Raw genomic sequence first — 20,998 nt, forward strand, 5'->3', positions numbered from 1 at the left:
AAATTGGGGTGCAGTATTTTGCTCCCCTTTTTGTAGTCCCTCAGGAAATTGTCCTTGGTGAAGGTAATCGCACTATTTACATGGTGGTTTGACCGGCACACCCATCCCGCATAGTTTTGTTACCACAATTCCTTTTGTTTGTACCTTTTAATTCAGATATTTCTATCAAACATGTAACTGACTGAGAAGAGAAATAGAAAACTGCGAGTCAGTCTCTGAGATGGGCCACAGAGTCTATGCTCTATGTTTTAATGTGCTAATTAACCTGCTCAGCAAGTCTGCACAGGTACAGTAAATGGTGAATTTTATAACACTGAGCTATACAATTTTGTCTAAAATGTTAGTTTTATGGCAGTGTAACTACTGTATCAGGCAGAAAGTTATTTAAAACACAGCAAATATCTACGCAGACTATGCAATTTATTTTACCTTATTCTTCCCAGATTCTTTCCTCTGCATCTTCTTAACTCACAAAGCAGGAGTTTGGTGTATTAACACTGATGGTTTTAAGAATTAGAACAAATTGTTCTTACCTTTAGTGATGCGTCTTCCACCCTTGTTGATACACCGAAATCTGTGTCTATGAGCAGAGGGATGAGAGTCCTTTGCATGAGCCCCCAATTATTAAAGTTAAATAATTTCCCTCTCCTACAAGCCCTCCACTGGCTCCCCTTCAGAACCCAATTCAAGGCTCTTAAGCTGGGTACACACCTAGCAGATATATCTGCAGATGATGGTTTTTCATATACACTGAACAACCATTATCTGTCATGTATCCGCAGGTCCCGCTGGCCGTACAGGCGGTCAGCTGATTGCTTGTACACACAGCACGATGGACAGATATATCTGTCATCGGCTGTGCAGCACAGCCAACGCAGGTACACAATGGCCGGCGGGCATACAATATATTGGCAGATCAATTGATTGGCCAATAAATCTGCCAGTGTGTACTCAGCATTACACTCATTTACAAAGCCCTCACCCATTCCTCTCCCATTTACATCTCTGACCTCATCTCCCTTCACCCTCCCATCTGCCCTCTTTGCTCAAGAAATGCATGCCGTCTCTCCTGCCAACTTATTACTTCCTCCTGCTCCTTTATCCAAAATTTTGCCCAGTCTGCTCCCCACCTCTGGAACTCTCTCCCTATCAGACTCTCCACCTCTGTACAAATCTTCAAACGGGCTCTCAAGACCCACTACTTCATAATAGCCTTCCAGCTCTCATCCTAACTCGCAGCTACATGCTCCTTTCTGTCTGTCTACCCCATCTGTGTCACACAGGTTTGTCTGCCCCTCCCCATTAGACTGTAAGCTCTCACGAGCAGGGCCCTCTACCCTCTTGTGCTTCTCCTTACTTGTATCTACTACTCACTCCCTACTAGGGCACCTAACTCACCCTGTTGCTTATTTGAGTATATTGATCTCCAATGCAGCAACGTACATAAACCTTGTCCTGTATTGTACTATAAGTCACTGGTTTCTTGTTCACTCATTTATGTACTATGTAAGGCGCTGCGGAACACTTGTGGCACCAAATAAATAAAGGGTAATAATAATACTAACAGTGAAGTCTGATCAGCTTACTTGGAGTTCCAAAATCCAAAATATTTTTTCATACAAAGAAAATACAAAGAGTGCCGCCAGTACAAGGCTCATGCGAGGTTGGCACCAACACAAGGCTTCAATCCTGGGCTAAACACAGGGGTCATAATCTCTTTAACAACGATCTGGTCATGAATTACCTGCAGTGTGCGTTCAGATAAACCAGCAATTGGAATAGGCAGTTCGGGGGGGTAATTGTCACACGCTGGCAGCGATTGGTGCAATAGGAGAATTCTCACCAGCTGGTACATTATTACTACAGTAATTGTCAGTCTTTATTGCATTTGTCCTTGCCTCACGTCCTGTCGTCCTGCTATTACAGACTTCTCACCCAGGAATGACCAATGTATTTCTGTCTCACCGCTGGCCAGCCAATTATCACTGCATTTCGATCTTTCTTGCCACTGTATCCCTTCACCTTCAGTGTCTCCTATGTCCGCCCACCCTCCGTTTTCCTCTTTCATATGTCCATATCCCCACGTTGGTTATTCTGCCTACTGTAACTTATAGAGTGCGTCCAAGATGGCTGCCTCCTGCGTGATACGGTTTATTTCCTGCAAATGTAAAGCGCTTTAAATCTTTCTGAAAAAAAAAAGCGCTATTTAAAGATCATTATTATTATTTGTTGTTACGGAGTCTATTGGGATCGGCAGTTAATGTTCTCAGGCTGGCACATCACATATGAGGTCTTCCTCCCCTCAGGTGGCATCAGTGGTTGCAGGGCCAAGAAAAGAAGTGGATAATTTTTTGTGAATAGTGTAGCTGCAAGTAAAGGTCTTCTAAACCACCAGATGATCCTACGGTGAATGAGATAGAGCCTTCACATTGTGATGTAAGTCAGAAAATCATTGATCCGTGGGCCTGATTCAGCATTGGGAATAGAGTAAGATAAAGCAAGTAACTGTGTGTATGGACAAACCATGTTGCAATGCAAGGGGTGCAAATACATGCATTTTATTTTGCATGCAGGGTAAATACTGGCTGCTTTTGCATGTAGCCCACAAATACTGCACAGCTTTATTTTTACACTGCAATTTAGATGTAAGTTTGGACACACCCCTCCCAAATCTAAATCTCTCTGCACATTTTAAATCTGCCCCACCTGCAGTGCAGCATGGTTTTACCCTGCACAGTCACTTGCTATGGGCTGTATTCAATTTGAAGCGAAAAGCCATTTTTGCGTGTTTTTGGCGAAAACTTTTCACCGATGACGTAATTTTCTGAAGATCGGAGATCTGAAAAGTTGATTGACCCCGGAGGCTGTTCACTGACCCTAGAAGGTTGTTGACATCGGTGGTGAGGAGGACCCTGTGTGGAATCAAAAGGGGGCAACCCCAGTGTTAGCAGGATGCCTGGACCACCAGAAAAAGAGCCTAATCTCCCAGGAAGGTGTGAGCTATTGGTGGGAACTGTTCCACAGGGACAATCCTTCATCCAAAGCGACATAGAGTCCAGGAGGAATCCATCCCAGTGATGATCTTGGAGAGACCTAATGAAAGACCGATGTGTTCCTTGAGAACATCCGGAGACCGGTAAGGATCAGAAGGTCGTTTAGAGAAGGTAGAAACCTGATGCCCCTGCGACATAAATTATTTACCATGACTTTCGTTAAAAGGCTATGGGTTCTGGACTGAATGGAAATGTCTGAAAATGAAAATGCTCCTCTTGAACCACCAGCTAGAGGAAAACTCTAGTGACGGGGCCGCATAGGAACCTGGAAATAGGCTTCCTGAGAAACCAAGGAGGCCCCGAGATCCCGCAGAGTCAGAATGATGGAGACTCCCTGGTTCACCAAAAAGCCTGTTGAGGAATTCCTGGTGAACAACTAAGAGACTGGCCAAAAAGTCCCAGCAGGGCGTGACCACTAAGACAAAATAGAATCTAAGGCCATTTCTGAAAGGCTACGGCATAGCCCCAGGGAGAAAAAAATCACCCTCAGGCATCCTGCGTGGTCGCCATCCAGGTAATGGAAACAGCAAAGTCATCCGCCCATGCTGGGAACCCCCCCTAGGTGGAGGTATGCCTAGTGAAGCACAAGCCTGTCAGTAGGCCTGGAGGTAGGATAACTGGTAAACCTGGGTAACCTGGAGCCCTGAGAAAGTTTGGTCCTTGGACCTTCCCTTCAAGGAAAGGAGCGAAGATTAGAAGTTTGTAACCTAAATCATAGAAGGGGGAAGGTTGTCCTGGACGCTGTCATTATGGCTACCACCCTGGCCAAAACAGCACAGCCAGTGACCTGAAGTGGAAGAGCCCCTATGGCCTTCTTGAAGTCTGAGTCAGCGCACCAGAAATTAAGCCAGAGAGTTCACCTAACCACCACCAAGGATGTTGACACCTGAAGTCAGGACACCAGTAACTATTGTCGCCTCTTCAATACATGAGGCCACCCTCTGACGTTCTCACCTGAAGCAGCTGAGGACTTCCTAAAGAGCATCCGTCCAACCTCCAAAGGCTTTAGCTACATAAGCAGAAGTCAGGACTGAATGCGTGATAGCGTCTGCAGAATATAAGACATTTTTGAGGAAAGTTTAATTGCCCTGTCCAATGGATCCCAAGGGACGCCATATCTGGAATAGGCGGGCCAAGTGAGCATTGCCTGAGGAGGAGGCGGCGGCTAATTATGCCTGGTCCACAGCAGGTAGAGAACTGAAGGGGGCAAGGAGCTTAGAAACCCAGAGGTGCCTCCGCAGATGGTCCACACGCTGCGCAAATAAACGGGAATGCAGAAACAGTCTACCGAAGAATGAAACCGAAGCGCTATAGACTTAGGGGTCTGTAGCCTACCGCACCTGGTATTCCTTGGCGGTCCAAGAACTAACCAAGACCTGACCCTGTTTAGCTTCTCGGATCAAACGATATCGGGCGCATTCAGGTTGGTGTGGCCATACCTCAGAGCGCTTACACAATATCTTCTTACTGGTGTGGCCATAGGCCTCGGTATCCTTGAAGCTAAGAACAGCTCTTATCCCGTTAAACCGGGCGTTTGGGATAGACAAAGGTCTGAAATATTAGACATAGTGTCCCAATGAGCTGAAGAACTTCCAATTACCGGACAGGAACGCAACACTATTTTAGACTGGTGTGGGAGGGAACCGGAGCACCCGGAGGACACCCACGCAAACACAGGGAGAATATACAAACTCCACCCATTTAGGGCCGTAGTGGGAATCAAGCATTACGACTTCAGTGCTGTGAGGCGTGGCGGTTCCTGTCCAGCCTCAGGATGAGGACACCTGCGCTTAAAGTGAGAAGGGCTGCATCCCTGGCTCCTAAGGCAGAATGCTATAAGGTGCCCAGCTAGGCCCCAGGAGGGATACTAGTAGGGAGAGCTGGCCCTGGGGTTGCCAGTCTGTTTGTCCGACACAATCTTGACACTGCAGAGGATATGCAATAGTCCTTAGCCATCTACAACCTTGCCTATGAGAGGTAGTCCAGGCCGGCTCCAGGAGGAAGTCCCATCATAGTACAGAGCCTGAGGTACAAGTCCTGTAGTTACACCACACTGAGGCACCCCCATCCCTGGGTGCTTTGCCCTTGGAGAACCCGATAAGCAATCCAGGGCAGCCCCCCCATGCCAGTTAGGTAAACTACTGTGTGCATTAAAAGGGGGCGTGCAATGAATGTGACCTCACCCCACAATAAGCGGGTCTTTACAGGCGAGGGATTTACTAAGCTGTTCGAAGAAACTGAAAAAACAAAAATGTACTCCTGAACACAGGGCCTGATTCAGACCCGGACGCTATGCTGCGCTCGCTCTGAGCGAGTTTTCGCAATCTGCGAATGCGTATGAGTCGCAATGCGCGTGCGCGAACCAGTCATTGCGATGGGAAAGTGCTCGCCCGTAGCCCGCAGTCGGGCCGCTATTTTGAGTGACAGATAGCACCGTTTATGGGTGGTAACAGGGGAAGGTGCTTGTAAACGGGGGTGTGGATGAGCGAACGCAGGCGTGCCCAACCGTCAGAATGGCGTTTAATGGGTGTGCATAATTAGCAAAGTAGCGTCATTACACACATGACTGGGTTGTATTTTAGCCTGAACTGCTCGCAATGTTGTGGTGGGAAAAGGCTACCACAAGCGCTGCGAGCAGCTCTGATGGCTCTCGATGGTCCTGATTAATCCTACAGCTGCCGGAGATGACGTGTGTTGCGAGTGGCAAAGGGGCGTCTTTATACAGGTGCGAGCGTATAGTGCGGCCGCTCGCTAATACTTAGTGGGCGGCTTTACGCGACGCAGTGCGAGCACATGATTTAAATAGCCGGCCCCTTTTAGCCAGCGAGCGGCCCCAAATTGCGTCCGGGTCTGAATCAAGCCCACAATTACATGCACACAGAAACATTCAATGATATATTAATGAGCAATTAATGCTCAACAATCCATACCCCAGTCGGTAGGAAGGAGCTTAATGTATGACCTGACCCCATGGGAATAGGTATACAGGGAGACAGGAGCCCTTTACTGCTCTCCAGAGACTAACTGAAGCAGGTACAGGGTAAAATGGCCGCTCAGTGTTCTCAGTTGGAAGGGGAGGGGGGAGAATCCCTGTGGCTGTCGCAGTGACTGAGCGCACCAAGGCAGCGGGGGAGGGGCTTAACCAGATCCCCCAGGGCAATGGCTGCTTCTAATGAAGCACCCCATTGCCTGTGCCCTGGTGATCTAGGGGAGGCGCCTGGGCGACCGCTGTTGGCACCACCGGTGGTCTCCAACAATGGCGGTAACAGCCACTGCAGCGTGGCTCCCTGTAAACAGGGAGCCGCAACTTACCTCTGGGCACCGTCCGTGCTCGTCCCACAGCATGGGGCTGCAGGTCCCCGGTGTGAGCTGTGGGACCAGCCGAGGTCACTGAGCCCAGGAGGGGGTCGGTGGATCAGCAGTGCGGGCGTCCTATAGGACTCCTAGCGATGCCCACTCATAGTAAAAACTTACATAAAATAAAAAAATGAAAGTAAAGAAGCTGAGACTGTAGTGCAGTCTCTAACATGTGCCTGGCTTCCTGCAGGGCACCAAACTGAACTGGCCGGCCTGGGGCTGGGGTATTGGGGGGGGGAGGAGCCGGGGCTGCTGGGAGGAGTTTAACTATTTGGTGCCCGAACTCTTCCTGCTCACCCTATACCCATGGTCTAAGCCTGTGTCCCCTATGGTTCGTGAAGAAGCCCCATTTTCCAAGGACTTCCAGACCTGGACTGAACAGCTTGGAGCTAGTTAACGCGATGGCAAGTGGACCCCATGCTGTGTGGACCCCATGCTTGCCACCCGCCCTCCCCCCCGCTATGGCATTACCAGGGGTTAAAGTGGGGCGGAACTGCGTTCCATCAGTTCTCTCTGGAGACGGTACCAGGTCCACCTCCTCCGCCCCACCTTACCCGGCTAGTCAGCCCGGTACACAGGGAGGCTCCATATGCCGGGGAACCGAGGAGATTTTGTTACCAGCGGGAGCCGGCTCCTTCCCCTTAGCAGCAGCCGGAGGCCGGACTTCACTCCAGAGCTTCGGCTTCTGACTCCCGCAGTGTGCACTATGGGAGAGATGTCATGACGTCTCTCCCATAGTTCTGAGGAGCGGCCAGGCGGTCGGCAGTGAACACGGGAGCAGGGCTTAAGGTAAGTAGTTTGTATTTTTCTTGTGTAAGGGGTACTACAAATGGGAGCATTACTACTGGGGGCATTACCACTGGGAGTACTACAGGGTGCTCTACTAATGGGGGCATTGCATAAGAGGCGCCACTACAGTGGGTATTGCATAAGGGGCACTACTGCTGGGGGCATTGTATAAGGGGCACTACTACTGTAGGCATTTTGTATTCGGGGCACTACTACTGTGGGCATTATGTATAAGGGGCACTAATGTGGGGATTGTGTAAAAGGGGGCACTACTGTGTCATAACATGAATAAGGGACACTACTATGTGGTGTAATGTGAATCAGGGGCACTATGTGCAGTGTAATGTGAATAAGATTGCGCTACTGTGTGGCGTCATTTGAATAGGGCATACTATTGTGTGACCACGCCCCTTTTTGCGATGCGCGCTATCCCTTTATTAAATAAGCACCGTGGGGGGAGGGTGAGTTCCACCACGTCACTAGGACCACTTTAAGCACTGGGCATTACCATTCCGCCTGGTTCAGCCCGGTGATGGTTATTGGAAAATCGGAGGGGTTTCCCCCCTGGTTATGAATTTAGTGGGGACCCCACACTTTTTTCTTTTCATTTTTTTTGTTTAACCCATATTTTACCTTTTACCCTAACGAAGCATGCACAGGCCATACTGATCTGTGCAGTGCTTCTGTTTGGACGGGTTTCCAGTCGTGTTTGTAATTCTAAACGCCATCAGTTCTAAACTCAGGGCTCAAAACCCGAAGGCATTTACAGCAGCAAAATAACAACTGACATCGACGTTGGGTTTCAATTGAAGCTGAAACCCCCCGGTTAGTAAATATATACATCTTTTTGAAACAAAAAAACGAAGTCGGTAACTGTCGATTTCGGACGGTTTTGATTTAGAACCAAAACCCGACAGTTACTAAATATTACCCCCAGATGTCTGACGCTAGGAGTTCAGTGTAATGTACAAAAGTGACAGCATTCCAGTGCAAAACCAAACATCCACTTTGTCCATGTTACGTAAAATACATAAGCCCCAATGTAATTACATCACTTGCACAGCTGATGGCAAGCTATTGTTCAAAACATCACAGTCAGGGGCTGGTGGAAGTAGGGTCCTTGAGGAGATGTAAACACAGGACGTTTGCTGTGCAGAGAAAAACGTCCTCCCCACACGATCATAGATTTACATAATCTACAGTCCTGACAAGTTCCTGGGTCTGAGATGGTCCTTAGACTGCGATTTATGTTGCAAACTTTCATTGTGAGGGTAGTAAGCGGGCTAAGGGTGGGTACAAACTAGAATAATAACTGGGCGATTTGCCGTCGTCTAGATGTGTACCCGGCCTGATGGTTGCGTTCACTTACAGAAACTCATGCCATCACCCACAAAGACCACCTTTTTTTTATCCTAACGCCACCATAAACTACACGGTACCCCGTAAGCCCGGTAGCATGGAAAAAAAAAAAACTGCCCTTACTACCTGCTGGGGCGTTCTCGGAGTGATCAAGCGTGCAATAGAAAACAGACAGTATACTGCAGAGTGAAATAAAAAGTATAATTTATATGTACATCAGGAGGCAAGAGCAGACCATGAGGAACACAGCACCACAAGAGGCGTTGCAGGCCAAGCAGCGGCATACGGAAAGCGATGTGCGTACGTTTATATATATATACATGGTTTACATCAGCGTGGTCGGAGTACACCGCGGGGCAGTTGGCGAGAGGACACAGGGACAGAGAGACTGACAAGAGGTCCATTGCCATCTGCTCGGTGTGTGACCCATATATATCTGTGTCGCCCTACGCGGGGAGGGACAGATTCGCTGCGTCCGTCTGTCTGTGTCACCCTGTAAGCGTAGGTTTGGACAGACGATTCCCGGCTTTTCTCTTGATTGCTCGTCGCTGGAAGAACAGACGTCTCCCGTTCACGCCGCCGTCCAGAAAAAAAAAAAAAATTGATTAATGGTACGTTTCATTCAATGCCAAGCCAGGGGAGGGGGGAGTGAGGGGGCTACCCCAACTGCTGCAGGGGGGGTGAACAGACTGCGGGTGCGACATTCATCCTGCCGCAGTGCCCACCGTCTGGGTCGTATCTGTCGCTGCTCCCCCTCAGAGCGGCACAAGGGGCAGTGGGAGGCGGGCTTCAGTCATCGATACAAATCACCTCGCCGGCCCTTCCGTCTCTCCTGTCCAGCAAGTCCAGCTCCCTCTCTTTCTTCACCAGAATCGGGGGGCCGTTAGAAGCTGGAGGAAGAGAAGCAGATTAAAAGTTTAAAGTTGGCGATAAATCATTTTTATTAAGGCGGACCACCACGGAGGCGGCCATCTTGTCAATCTGAAGGGAATATTGGTGAGAATGCACAGAGCCGCATCACTTGGAACATGTGACATCACCGAGACGCGGGTCGCCTTCAGATTACGTTAATTCAGTGCCGCCTTGCACCTCTTCTCCGGACACATTTACAAAATATATTATCTAGCTTTATCTCCGCGGCTTCCCTCTTTGCTTTTCAGCCATTCCTTGAGATCATCAATATTTTAGTAAGAGTAGCGACTAGGCAAAGGGCAAGCCGCTGCATTAAAGTAATCAGAAGGTGGTAGAAACCCTCCCCATTAAAATAAAGATCTGTAATTGGGGCTGTAAAACCATTTGACGGGACAAGCGCTCTTTTTTTTGCTGAACGTGGGCTTATCAGCGTGTCACGTAGTGGAAGCTGGGAAACACTTGGACAGTGGAATTATCTACACAGACGGCCGATATACAAACTCAAAATGATATTACAAAGCCTAAATATACTCCATTTGAACGGAAGAACAAATAACAGAAGACAATCGAGCAACACAACAAGAGAATAACAGCTACACTATAATGCTGACGGCCATTATCACATACTAGTCACCTTTAGCTTCATACGCTCAAGCTGAAATCCAGAAAGACACCCGAGTTATTATACGTATAACAATAGCGGGTATCCGCAGCGGGATTGACCACTTATTTGTATCGCTGACTTGGGTTGAAGCTGGAGTTGGCCATTGAGCATACAAAGCTCTCCTTTGAAATTCTGTAACAAATCACTTGAAAATGAAAGTATGAATGCGCGGTCACTCACTAGAGCCAATAAGACCTGACCTCTCATCCGCCTACTGCAAGTAAGCCTGATATCTGATCGGTTGTAGCCCGGAATCTCTGCACAAATGAGAAGTGCGTGTGATGTCACCATGTGACCTCGGAGTACGGACGTCTCTATGTTCTGCGCAAGCGCCTAAAGCACATGCTGAGGTTACAGTTATAGCCCCAGAATGACCGTGTGTTTCGTGGCGTATGCCATCCGGGGTGAGATGACAAAGGACGCAAACACGATAGTTATACCTCCCCGCTGCATTACCGATTGGCACATCCTCAGATGCCACCATCGGCCGCACCCCCTGAAGCTTGCAGCGCAGTTTTTCCGTCTGTGTATGGCCTTCTACGCTTGCAGCGGAGCGTCTGTGTACGAAGTCACTTTCGCTGATACACCCGAAACACTCCTATTGCACGCTAACTGAGCGGAACGGTTGAGTTACCGCCCACTGCTATAGAAAGCGGCCAGGAAGATGGTCGCGATGGTCAAGACCATCATGACGTCTGTCCCATTATGCTGAGCGCACCAGCCCGGGAGGACTGGCGGGCGGGAGCGGCGTCGCGGATTGGAGGAGCAGCAGCAGCAGCGTGGATTCAGGTAAGTATGTCAGCACTACTGGGGGCACAACGGGGGTGGCTACCACTGGGGGGACCTCTACTGGGGTGGGGGAACAACGGGGGGGGTAGCTACTACTGGGGGCACCAGTATTAGGAGGACCTCTATTGGGGGGGGCTATTACTGGGGGCACCATTATTGGGAGGACCTCTACTGGGGGGGGCGGCTATCACTTAATCGGGAGGGGGAACCTCATCTGGGGACCACTACTTGGGGGGGGGGGAACTACTACTGGGGGCATTATAAAAGGGGCCTACTACTAGGGGCACTGCACGGGGGGGGACCACAACTGGGGGCAATAACAGGAAGGACCACTACAGGGACCACTGGATAGGGGGGACCACTACTGGGGGCACTGCATGGGAGGGAGGGACGGGGACTACTGCTGGGGGCACTATATAAGGGGCTTACTGCTAGGGGCACTGCGGGGACAACTACAGGGGGCACTAGATAGGGGGGATCACTACAGGGAAATCTGTATGGGGGGGACTACTGCTGGGGGCACTATATAAAGGGCATGTTGACACGCCCATTTTTTTTCCGCGCACGCCTTCGGCGCGCACATATCGGGATGTTGTGGGGCTCCTTTTTCAAATTTGCCCTGGGCTCCAAATACCCTAGTTACACCACTGCTTATACCACACCCCAATCATTCGCTATTACTCTGTATTTTCAATAGTTTATTATGAGGTTTGTGCTAAGTTCTATTATTACAGATCCACTTTAAAGAAGGTTTCAGTTTCCAAGTGGATTTGACTTATTGGCTTGTACATTTATCCTCAAATATAGATTAGTTGGGCCTCATCTGCGAAGCGCGAAAGGGCCGAGGCATATAGTAGAATCCTCGTTTTGGTGATGTCACACTCATTGGCATGGGCCGAGGTCTCTGCCAGTATGCGTGGGTTCGTGCGCCCGGATGGAGGCACAGGAGCAGGCATTGGCTGGAGAGAGTCCTTACATCGTTACGAAGTAGCTACAACAATGCCCATGGATTTGCCGATTGGTTGGAAACGGAGAGTTTAGAAACTAGGATTAACCATAAGTGTGTCTCCCATTAGATCTCTCCTTGCCTTCTAGTGAGCAGAGGCATCATCTGTGTGTGGAGAGTAGGCGCTGGGGGCCAAACCAAAGCCAATTGCAGGGTGAACCCAACGCGCTTCGCAAATGAAGTCCACTATATCCGTAACATTACACTGTTAACATAAACTGCAAACTTAGTGTGAAATGAAAATAAAACAACACAACACACAGAAAAGGGACAATGTAACGACAAACAACTGCATGGAAATGAAAATAAAACAATACACAGAAAAGGGACAATGTAACGAAAAACAACTGCATGGAAATGAACAGGAGAGAGGAGAGAAGGAAGAGCGCTCACTCTTACCTGACAAGAAGGACCCCAGGGGCATCTGATTATAATTGGCCCCAGTATGAGGTGATGTGGGCAGGCTGCTTGGGAAATGCCCCCCGAAGAGAGGAGGCGTGGTGTACGGACCAGGGGGGAACACCTAGGGGGGGACAGAGAGAATGAAATCTGATTGTGCCACAAACACTGATCACGTCCCCCCTCCCATATTTCCTTACTGTAACTGCCTTTCCCAGCCTGCAATACCCTCCTGGACGCGCCTATTTCTAATTCATTTAGCGCTAGAAGCTAGAGCGGAGCAACCGGGGGCTGGACAGCTGTTGTGGAACTACAATTCCCAGCATCTTGCTGCCAGGGCTTTATGGGACTTGTAGTTCAAACAACTATCGATCCACGATGCACGCGTGAGCCTTCATCTGCTATAATTAGTGAAACCACAAAGTCTAATCCCTCTACATATTTATCCTGATCCCTAGGATTTGCAATTCTACACAGTCCCCATGTTCCCACCATGCAGATTTTTGCAATGTCCCACCCATCCATTTCCCCCCTCTCCCCCCGCCCGCCCTGGTCTCTCACCGGAGGAGCTGTGCTCTCACTCCCTTTGCTTGCGAGCCGGCTCAGGATACTGCGCTCTGACATCTGCAGTCTGGCCGCGATGGGCGGGATGCGTGCGAGGGAAGCAGGGAGGCGCGTTACGTCCGCCTTCATATCGCTCAGCAGCTCCTCCAGCTGGTTCAACACTGAAAAGGGGGAGAGCTCAGACACGTGTACCAGATGCCCCTGTACCTCTAATACACTAGGGCCCACCCTACGGAATTAACACAGCGCTCTGTACTCTTTTCGGATAAAGCCATCTCCGCCCTCCGACAGCCCCACCTGCTAAATCAGGGGTCTTCAAACTTGGCCCTCCAGATGCTGTGGAACTACACATCCCAGCATGCACTGCACATAGTTTTAGCATGCTGTTATATCAAAAAGGTGGCAGTGCTGGGATGTGTAGTTCCACAGCAGCTGGAGGGCCAAGTTTGAAGACCCCTGTGCTAAATCGTTGGCCCCTTTTTCTCCTGCTCATGGGAATGTTCTAAATGCAATCTCTGTATATCATCAGCCCATTGTCGGAGCAGAGGTCCGTATGGTTTATGGCCACAACCTGTAGATGTTATGCCTGGAACGTGCAGCCGATCTGCTGCCTAACAACGGCCGCGCGCCCAGTCTGTTCATTTAGGCGCCATGCTCATCTGACCTGTACATGGTAAGAGCGCTCTGTAAATGGTACCAAGTAATGGGTTATGGGGAGGAGATGGTCACTGCGCATTTATCTGAGCGAAGAGGCAGCTCAGCCGAATGGCTGCCTGTAGAAATAAAGAGAGAACTTTCTTCGACTTCAAGGTGATCGCTACGTTTTTTGTTTTCTTTAATTGAAACTATGAACAATAGCAGCTGCCTTGCTGGGCTGTCTACTGAGATGCCTACCGGCTGCGGTTCTGATCCACCGGTGTGCCCAAATTTAAACACCACTGAGCGGGCATCAGCCGCGGCATCAAGACATTCGTACAATCCTATGGTTGCTCAGAATGCCCGATGGCACGTGGCCGGCGGTGCCACTGGAACTACGTTTTCCAATGCAGTCCCTGCCATCGGCACGTTCCCGACTCGCCCAAAGTCAAAAGCCACCGCCGAGTCACCGAACAGAGTTGCCCGGATCTCCATATAATTTGGATTTGTGTCTCCCACAAGTAACCGGACGGATAATTGCGCGGTGCGCTTTTGGACACATGCGCACAATCGAAACATCAAGTGCTTGCGCCCGATGTATTGATTCCATCCGAGTATGAATCAGATCAGATGTCCTGGTAGCCGCAGTCATCCTAAGAGAGGAGAGGATAGATCAGGATAACCCTCGTCTCCTACATTGCTCTCTGTCTTCCACCATGCTGCAAAATCACAGCGCAGATGATTCCCGCCATAGAGGATGACTTCCTTTTATCCTGGCGATGCCATCTGCTGCTTCTATCAGGGAATCCAGTCACCCACTGATCTCTTATCATGTCCTGGGTATGCTGGTTATTGGGATCCATCCCACACTGCACTCCTCCTCCCGATACACCAATTTATCCTCTTACCCAGGGTGCACCATTTTCTAGATCGTTCAAGGATCTGGTTCCCTCTGGATACACCAATTGCTCTATCCATTGAGAATCCGGATCTCCTCCTACCCGGGATGCACCGGCTGCTGGATCGGTTAGGGATCTGGTCCCAAACTCTGGTCCCTCCTCTCTCCCTTTACCCGGGATGCATCGGCTGCTGGACGCTTCATGGATGCCGGGACGCACCCTGCTCTCCCTCCTCTTATCCCTGGTTGTGCTATTTTGCTAGATCCTTCTGGAATCCTACGCTCTTCTCTTGATGCAACGTTGTTAGTCTGGGGTCTGGTCACACACCGCTCTTCTACCCCTGTTCACCCTGGATGTGCGGTTTGCTGGGTTAGCCTGGAAATGGATCCCGCCATTGCACTCCTTTCTGCTTTCACCCCAGAGGCGCCGTTCGCTGGGTCTGTCAGGAATCTGGTCCCACGATGCACTTCTCTTACCCTAAATGTGCCGTTTCCTGGATCCATGGCAGATCTGGTCCCACCCTGCACAATTCTCTTCTCTTAACCGTTTTTTTTCTTTTAAATATGGTGATCTGGAGGCACATGGGGTAACAGAGGTGCCAAGGAAAACTGGTGATGTTGGCAGTACCATAACTAATGTGCAGGAGGGTATTGTGGCTATGCCCAGTGTACAGGGAATTGAATTCCCACCATAAAGCAGGACTGCATGGTCTATTACAGTAACCGGAAGCCTCTGTGGTTTCATAGCTACAACAGCGGGCACAGAAGAACAGAACCATCTATAATGCCTGTCAGTAAGTCCGCAGTGCAGCTCCTAATACAAGACGGGATAAAAGGGTCTCAGCTAACGCCAAACAGACAAGTTCCTGCAACCTGACCACAGATGGGAGATCTAAGCGGCAACAGAGGGCTTGTGGCAGAGATAGGCAAAGTCAGTCTGCTGGCCCACAGGAAAACGGACACAGTGAGAAGATCTGTGATGTGTGGGACGACCGCCTAATCCTCATGGAAAATTAAGGAGTTGTATAAAAGAAAAAAAAAAGTACAACCAGTTCCAAATCCCGCCAAACTAAAGAGACAGCAAGGAAAGAGACAGAAAGCTCGGAGACAGCTGGGATAGGTGCTAGATGTCTACGACAAAGCACATTTATTACAAAGAGCGTGAACGTCATTGATGAAGAGCAAACTGGGCGAAGAGCATACACTAAATCCCAAGCAAGAAGGTGGATGCAGTATGGCAGATGGGCCGAGTGAGGGCGTAGAGTGGTCACACTTGGATTTGCAGAGCGAGTATTGAAAGGAGATAAATGGACGTAGAGGGAATATTTTAGGAGCATTCCATGCTTTATTAGGGGGACGTAGCCATTTCCACGCTGCAAAAGACCTTCATTCTTAAGCCAGCTCTAAGCTATTGGAGGTCTCAAACTTTGCCTGTAATGGGACGAATTTTGCACCTTCCAGTTGCGTTACTGTGGCCTAGCTTTTATGAATGAATTTTCCACCTAGCCACAAATCCAGGAACATTCCTAGATTCCAGAATTGCCTCCCGTCATGGAGAATACGTGTGCACCATGACATGCCCTGGGAGGAGCATCAGGGCTCACCAGTGTATTACACAGACGTTTTGAAGTGCGCATCCAGTGAGTTTTGTAAAATAAGTTCACTGTAGTCTTGCTCCGAACACCTAAGCTCGAATGGGATCCGGCCTCTGGTCCCAGTGTCACACAGCCAGAACTCTTCCAATATGGCCATTACATGTGTGGACAGTGATCCTGTCCCTGCAAAAGCCACTATTCCTGAATAATATAAAGTAAAATAATAAGGGAACAACGGTCTGCAACTTGTTATGCTATACCGCTAAAATGACCTTAAATGGCAAGTAACAAGCAATTTGCATGTTTCTACCCTCATTTCCTATGGCGAGGAATAAACCCTTTCTTCTCTGGGATAACCAGCTGTTACAAAATACAATGATGTGAAACGCGTTTCGGGGGAAAGACACTGCGATCTATTCTTTGACAACTCAATTGGTTCTCTTATTATGGGACATCTGCCGACATAGGGCTGATAAAACAAGGAGATCTTTGTACCCCATATTATCTCATAACATGTTATCCCATGTAACAGGCAATATGGACCTATGGGAAATGTGATGTCTCCATATCTACAACAGAAACCTAACTCCTCCTCTACCCTCTTTTCTCCTCTTTTATCCTTTACCCCTCCATCCAGCTTACCTTTATGCAGCACAGCGTTGGCAGGCTTGTTCCCTGCCAGGGACTCCTTGGACAAGTGCTGGTGGCTTTCGGCCAGACATTCAACCTCTGAGAAGCGGGCATTGAGGGCCATAGCTGGATGTGAAGGGTCCTGTGTCATATTCAGATAGGCAGCACGACGCAGCTGCTCCTCGATGACCAGGGCCTGTTCCAAAAGCTGAGGGTGAAGAAGAGAAATAGGAGATCGGAACATGGAGAAATAAGACGCAACAGGAAGAAGTAGAGACAGCAGTAATGCAGTATATCTATGGACCTACAGAGACGCGTTTCACATTTACAAAATATTTGGTTGCTGGCTGGAATAAATGGCGGGTGTCATTGGGGAGGGTCCCTAACAAGAACTACTTTTGGTGAGAGGTTGGGAATTCATATATATACGAGGGTGAGTCAAAAACTATCCACACTCTAGCTCTAAAAATGTATTTAAATCAACTTTCAGAAAATACATAATTTTTCTACATAATCTCTCTGCTTTTCAATACACTTTGTCCACCTGTCAACAAGCTTTCGTATTCCCTCTTTAAAAAAAGTTTTAGGCTGAGCTGCGAGCCACGAACGCACCGCTGTCTTCACCTCTTCATCAGACCTTGTCCTTGTAGGGTTTCTTTCAGGGGATCCACTGTAGTCTATTCAACAGAATCAGTTCACGTGCACGCTCAATGCTCTCATCAGTCGTGGACGGGTGTCCGGCTCCTTCTTCATGGCTGACAGTTGTGCGCGTGACACCTTGAACCTCTCTATCCATTCATACACACTTTTGCGACAAAACCCTTTCTCCATACTGTGCACAAAGTCTTCGATAAATATCGGCACCAGACACACCCTCAGACCACAATAAACCGAATCACTGCACGCTGCCCTTCTTTCGTGCAAATCACAAGTGGGGCAGCCATTTTTTCTTGCACTGCAGTCACAAATTAACTGACAAAACACGTTCAAACCTGCACAGCAGTGACTGGGGAGACAGCGACCTAGTACGGAAAGCGTTGATAAGACAGTGCGGCCAACAGAAGTTTTAATATAACTGGAGTGCGGATCATTTTTTACTCACCCTCGTATATCTTTTTTTTTTTTTTTCAAACTTGCCATACCAAGAGCTATACAGAAAATAAGGGGTCATCCTTTGTGAATATGATAAAAAATTATTCCAATAGCACAGGAAGGGTTCTCTACTGTAAGGGCAGTTAAGCTGTGGAAGTCCTTACCACTAGAGGCGTGGATGGCGAATTTATCTATAAATGGATATGACGACTCGCTAACAATAAATCACTTTTTCATTTTTTTCCCAATGGGGACACAGGGACACCCACTATATCTCAGATATGCCCGTTCAAGTTGGTATGTAGCACCTTCCCGCCGAAAATGGGCATCCTTGGACGCCAAAAAAAACAATAAAACCGCTGTGTCACCCCGTCCATGAAGGGCGGAATGATCTGGCAGAATGTGCCTGGACAATTTAAGGAACAGACCCTACGTACGCCTGGTGTGATCCATCTAGCGATTGGCTGTTTACAAGCAGGAAAAACTCTTTTGCGGGCATCATGCAGGACCAAATAAATCTTCACGCAGACTTTGATGCAAGTATAAGTGATGTATTATAATAGGTCACCGCAGAAGCCCCCCCTCACCTAGTCCTGGGATTACTCCATCACTCAGAAATTACAAATATAAATAAAGGGGAGACTATAGGGTAGAGGTAGGGTACACAGTCCTGGTCTTTGCATAGTGCAGGAACAACAAGAGATATGGTAAGAACTTACCTTTGTTATCTCTGTTTCTACGAAGTCCATAGGGTCCACAGGGTTGACCTTGGGGTATAGGTTGGGAACCAAATCCGGGCACCACGCAGTTAAAGCTTTTAGCTCCCAGGATGCACTTGGGTCCACTCTCCCTATAACCCCACCCCCAAGCCAGAGGCACCTCAGTTTGTAAGTAGCCAAAGGCCGGAGGAGGAGAGAAAAAGAGAGAGAAAAATGGAACACTCGATAACCATACTCACAGAAATGGGAGACGGAAAACCGGTGACCAGCCACACAGCCCATTCGAAGCCAGGTGCGTCAGGGCGGGCGCCCTGTGGACCCTATGGACTTCGTAGAAACAGAGATAACAAAGGTAAGTTCTTACCATATCTCTTGTTTTCTACTTCAGGGTCCATAGGGGGTCCACAGGGTTGACCTTGGGGATGTCCCAAAGCAGTTCAACCAAGGGAGGGGACGCTCCTGTGCTGAGAGGAGAATCCGCCGCCAAAAAGGAAGCATCCGGAGAGGCAAAGGAAACCAATGCCTAGAACCTTAAAAAGGTGTGGACAGAAGACCACGTGGCCATCTAGCAAGGCAAAACAGCCAAGGCGCCACAGCGAGCCACCCACGAGGGTTACATGGCCCGAGAAAAAACAAGCATCAATAACAGAAAGGCCTACCCATGGGTAGGCCCCTGAAGAAGACATACGAGGCCGTCCAGCCAACATTTGGCCATAGGCCGGCCATCCTTTCCTGTTAAAACCAGAAATTTCAGACCACCAACAAGGAGTCCGATTAACGGATCACATAAATCCACAGAGGCCGGACTACAGTCAATGAGGCCACACCAGCCGAGAGGACTGGGGACTGAATGGCCTCACCATAAGTTCCAGAATAATATGGAACCTAAAAATCACTAAGAAGAAACACAGGGTGAGAGCAACTCACACCCTGACAAGATGCCCTCCAGAAGAGGGAGCCACATGAGAACGCTCCCAATTCCGACACTCACCTGGGTGATATAAACTCCCTGAGAGAAAGAGAGAAAGCCAAAGCAATAGACCATGTAATGGCTATCACAACCAGCGGTTCCATTAACTTTCCCCGGAGTTAACGAAGAACCACTACTAACTCCCAAGGAGTCCCTAGGGAGGACAAATGGAGGCATAATCCAGAAAACACTCCAAAGGATGAACTGGATATCAGAGCGGAGCAATTCCATATCTTAATCATACTGACAGTGTAGAGATCCGCACTGTCAGGAAGGCCAGGCCGAGGGTGAAACCCAAGCCAGCCGGAAGGAATGCCAGAATATCTGGAAATCCTGGACCCCAGAGGATCATATCGACAGGTATAATACCATAAGAATTATGGCTGCCACAGTTTGTGGTAGGTCCCAGCAAAAGCTGATCCATGTGCTCTAATCATTCCAACGATGACAAAGCCAGGGAAGCCGTAAGACCACTGTAGGGACGCAGTCAAAGACAAACTACCCAGGTCCAAGGCAAACCCCAGGACCCTGAGACAACAGGTCTGGGCAGTGAAGCATCAGGAATGGAGTATCGATGGAGAGACTCCGAAAAACCAAGTACCCCTGACATCTGGGGCAATCAGGAGCCACCAGCAGGAAAGCATCTCCGTCTCGATTGAAACACTTCCCTCGAGGAAGAATGGAGACCGGAGAACACAGGTACGCAAATTGGAAGAACCACTTCACCGACAAAGAGTCACTGAAGGTTGCTTCAGAATCCCCAGAGTTGGACTGTAACACCATAGTGTGATAGAGTCAGAAGGCCATGAGGGTCACCTCAGGAGGACCCCCCCCCCCCCTGCTCACCAGGAGATGAAACCTCTCTTGGGGAAGAGACTAGTCCCCTGGATGCACGTCGTGACAGCTGAGGACTCCCGCTTCCCAATGGAGAGCACCTGAAATGAACACTGTCGAGATGGTCGGGAGGAGACCCTTAGACAATGTCCGAATGTATGACATACCTGACATTGCCACCCAACGAACAGTATTGCTAAAAAGAAAGCCACTGTTCTGACCCTGTCGGACTGAACTTTTTCAGGTTCACCGGGAAACAAGGGCTATGCCAGAGTGAAGGCCCAAGACAGGCTAAAGTTCCAACAAGTTAATTGACAGGGTGGAATCGACAGACATCCAACTGCACTGAAATGGATGCGAACCAGACACTGTCCTTAGCAAAGAATACCCTGGACGTGATGGCCATAGTCACCCGAAAAGGGACCGACTTGCCTCCGGGGAGAGCATCATCGTTTGAACATTGATCAGACAGAAAAAACTTGTTCCATCTGGAGATAAGCCAATTATGGAAAGGCCTGGAATGGAACTAAGCCCATTCCACCCTTCCAAAGGCAGACACTGAATAGTGGACCATGCATCCCAGAGTGTAAAGACATATGTCGACTGCGCAGACATCCATGTACTCCTAATGGAAGAGTGGAGATGCCGTCTTACGCCAGAAGAATTCTCAGATTCTGAGAATCCAGCAGGGCTCCTAGGTGAAGAATACCCAGAAAGGGATGCAGGGAGGAC

The 20,998-nt window shown here is 49.0% G+C and overlaps 1 protein-coding gene across 2 annotated transcripts in view; it reads right to left on the reverse strand.

Annotated features, from left to right (window-relative positions):
* Positions 1–8,745: 8,745 nt before the first annotated feature.
* Positions 8,746–20,998, reverse strand: part of CHD3 (chromodomain helicase DNA binding protein 3) — a 78,547-nt gene continuing 66,294 nt past the window's right edge. Inside the window, exons 37-40 of one of the 2 annotated variants that reach the window (XM_088464088.1) lie at positions 16,664–16,859; positions 12,890–13,053; positions 12,329–12,452; positions 8,746–9,448 (exon numbers count right to left, since the gene is read on the reverse strand). In XM_088464088.1, the coding sequence (XP_088320214.1) occupies positions 9,348–9,448; positions 12,329–12,452; positions 12,890–13,053; positions 16,664–16,859 (585 nt within the window). In that variant the 3' untranslated portion in view covers positions 8,746–9,347. The remainder of the gene's footprint in view (positions 9,449–12,328; positions 12,453–12,889; positions 13,054–16,663; positions 16,860–20,998) is intronic. The other variant, XM_088464087.1, reaches the window with a different exon arrangement.

Source organism: Taudactylus pleione, unplaced genomic scaffold, assembly GCF_031769625.1.
Source record: "Taudactylus pleione unplaced genomic scaffold, aTauple2 ptg001574l, whole genome shotgun sequence".
NCBI classification, from domain to species: domain Eukaryota; kingdom Metazoa; phylum Chordata; class Amphibia; order Anura; family Myobatrachidae; genus Taudactylus; species Taudactylus pleione.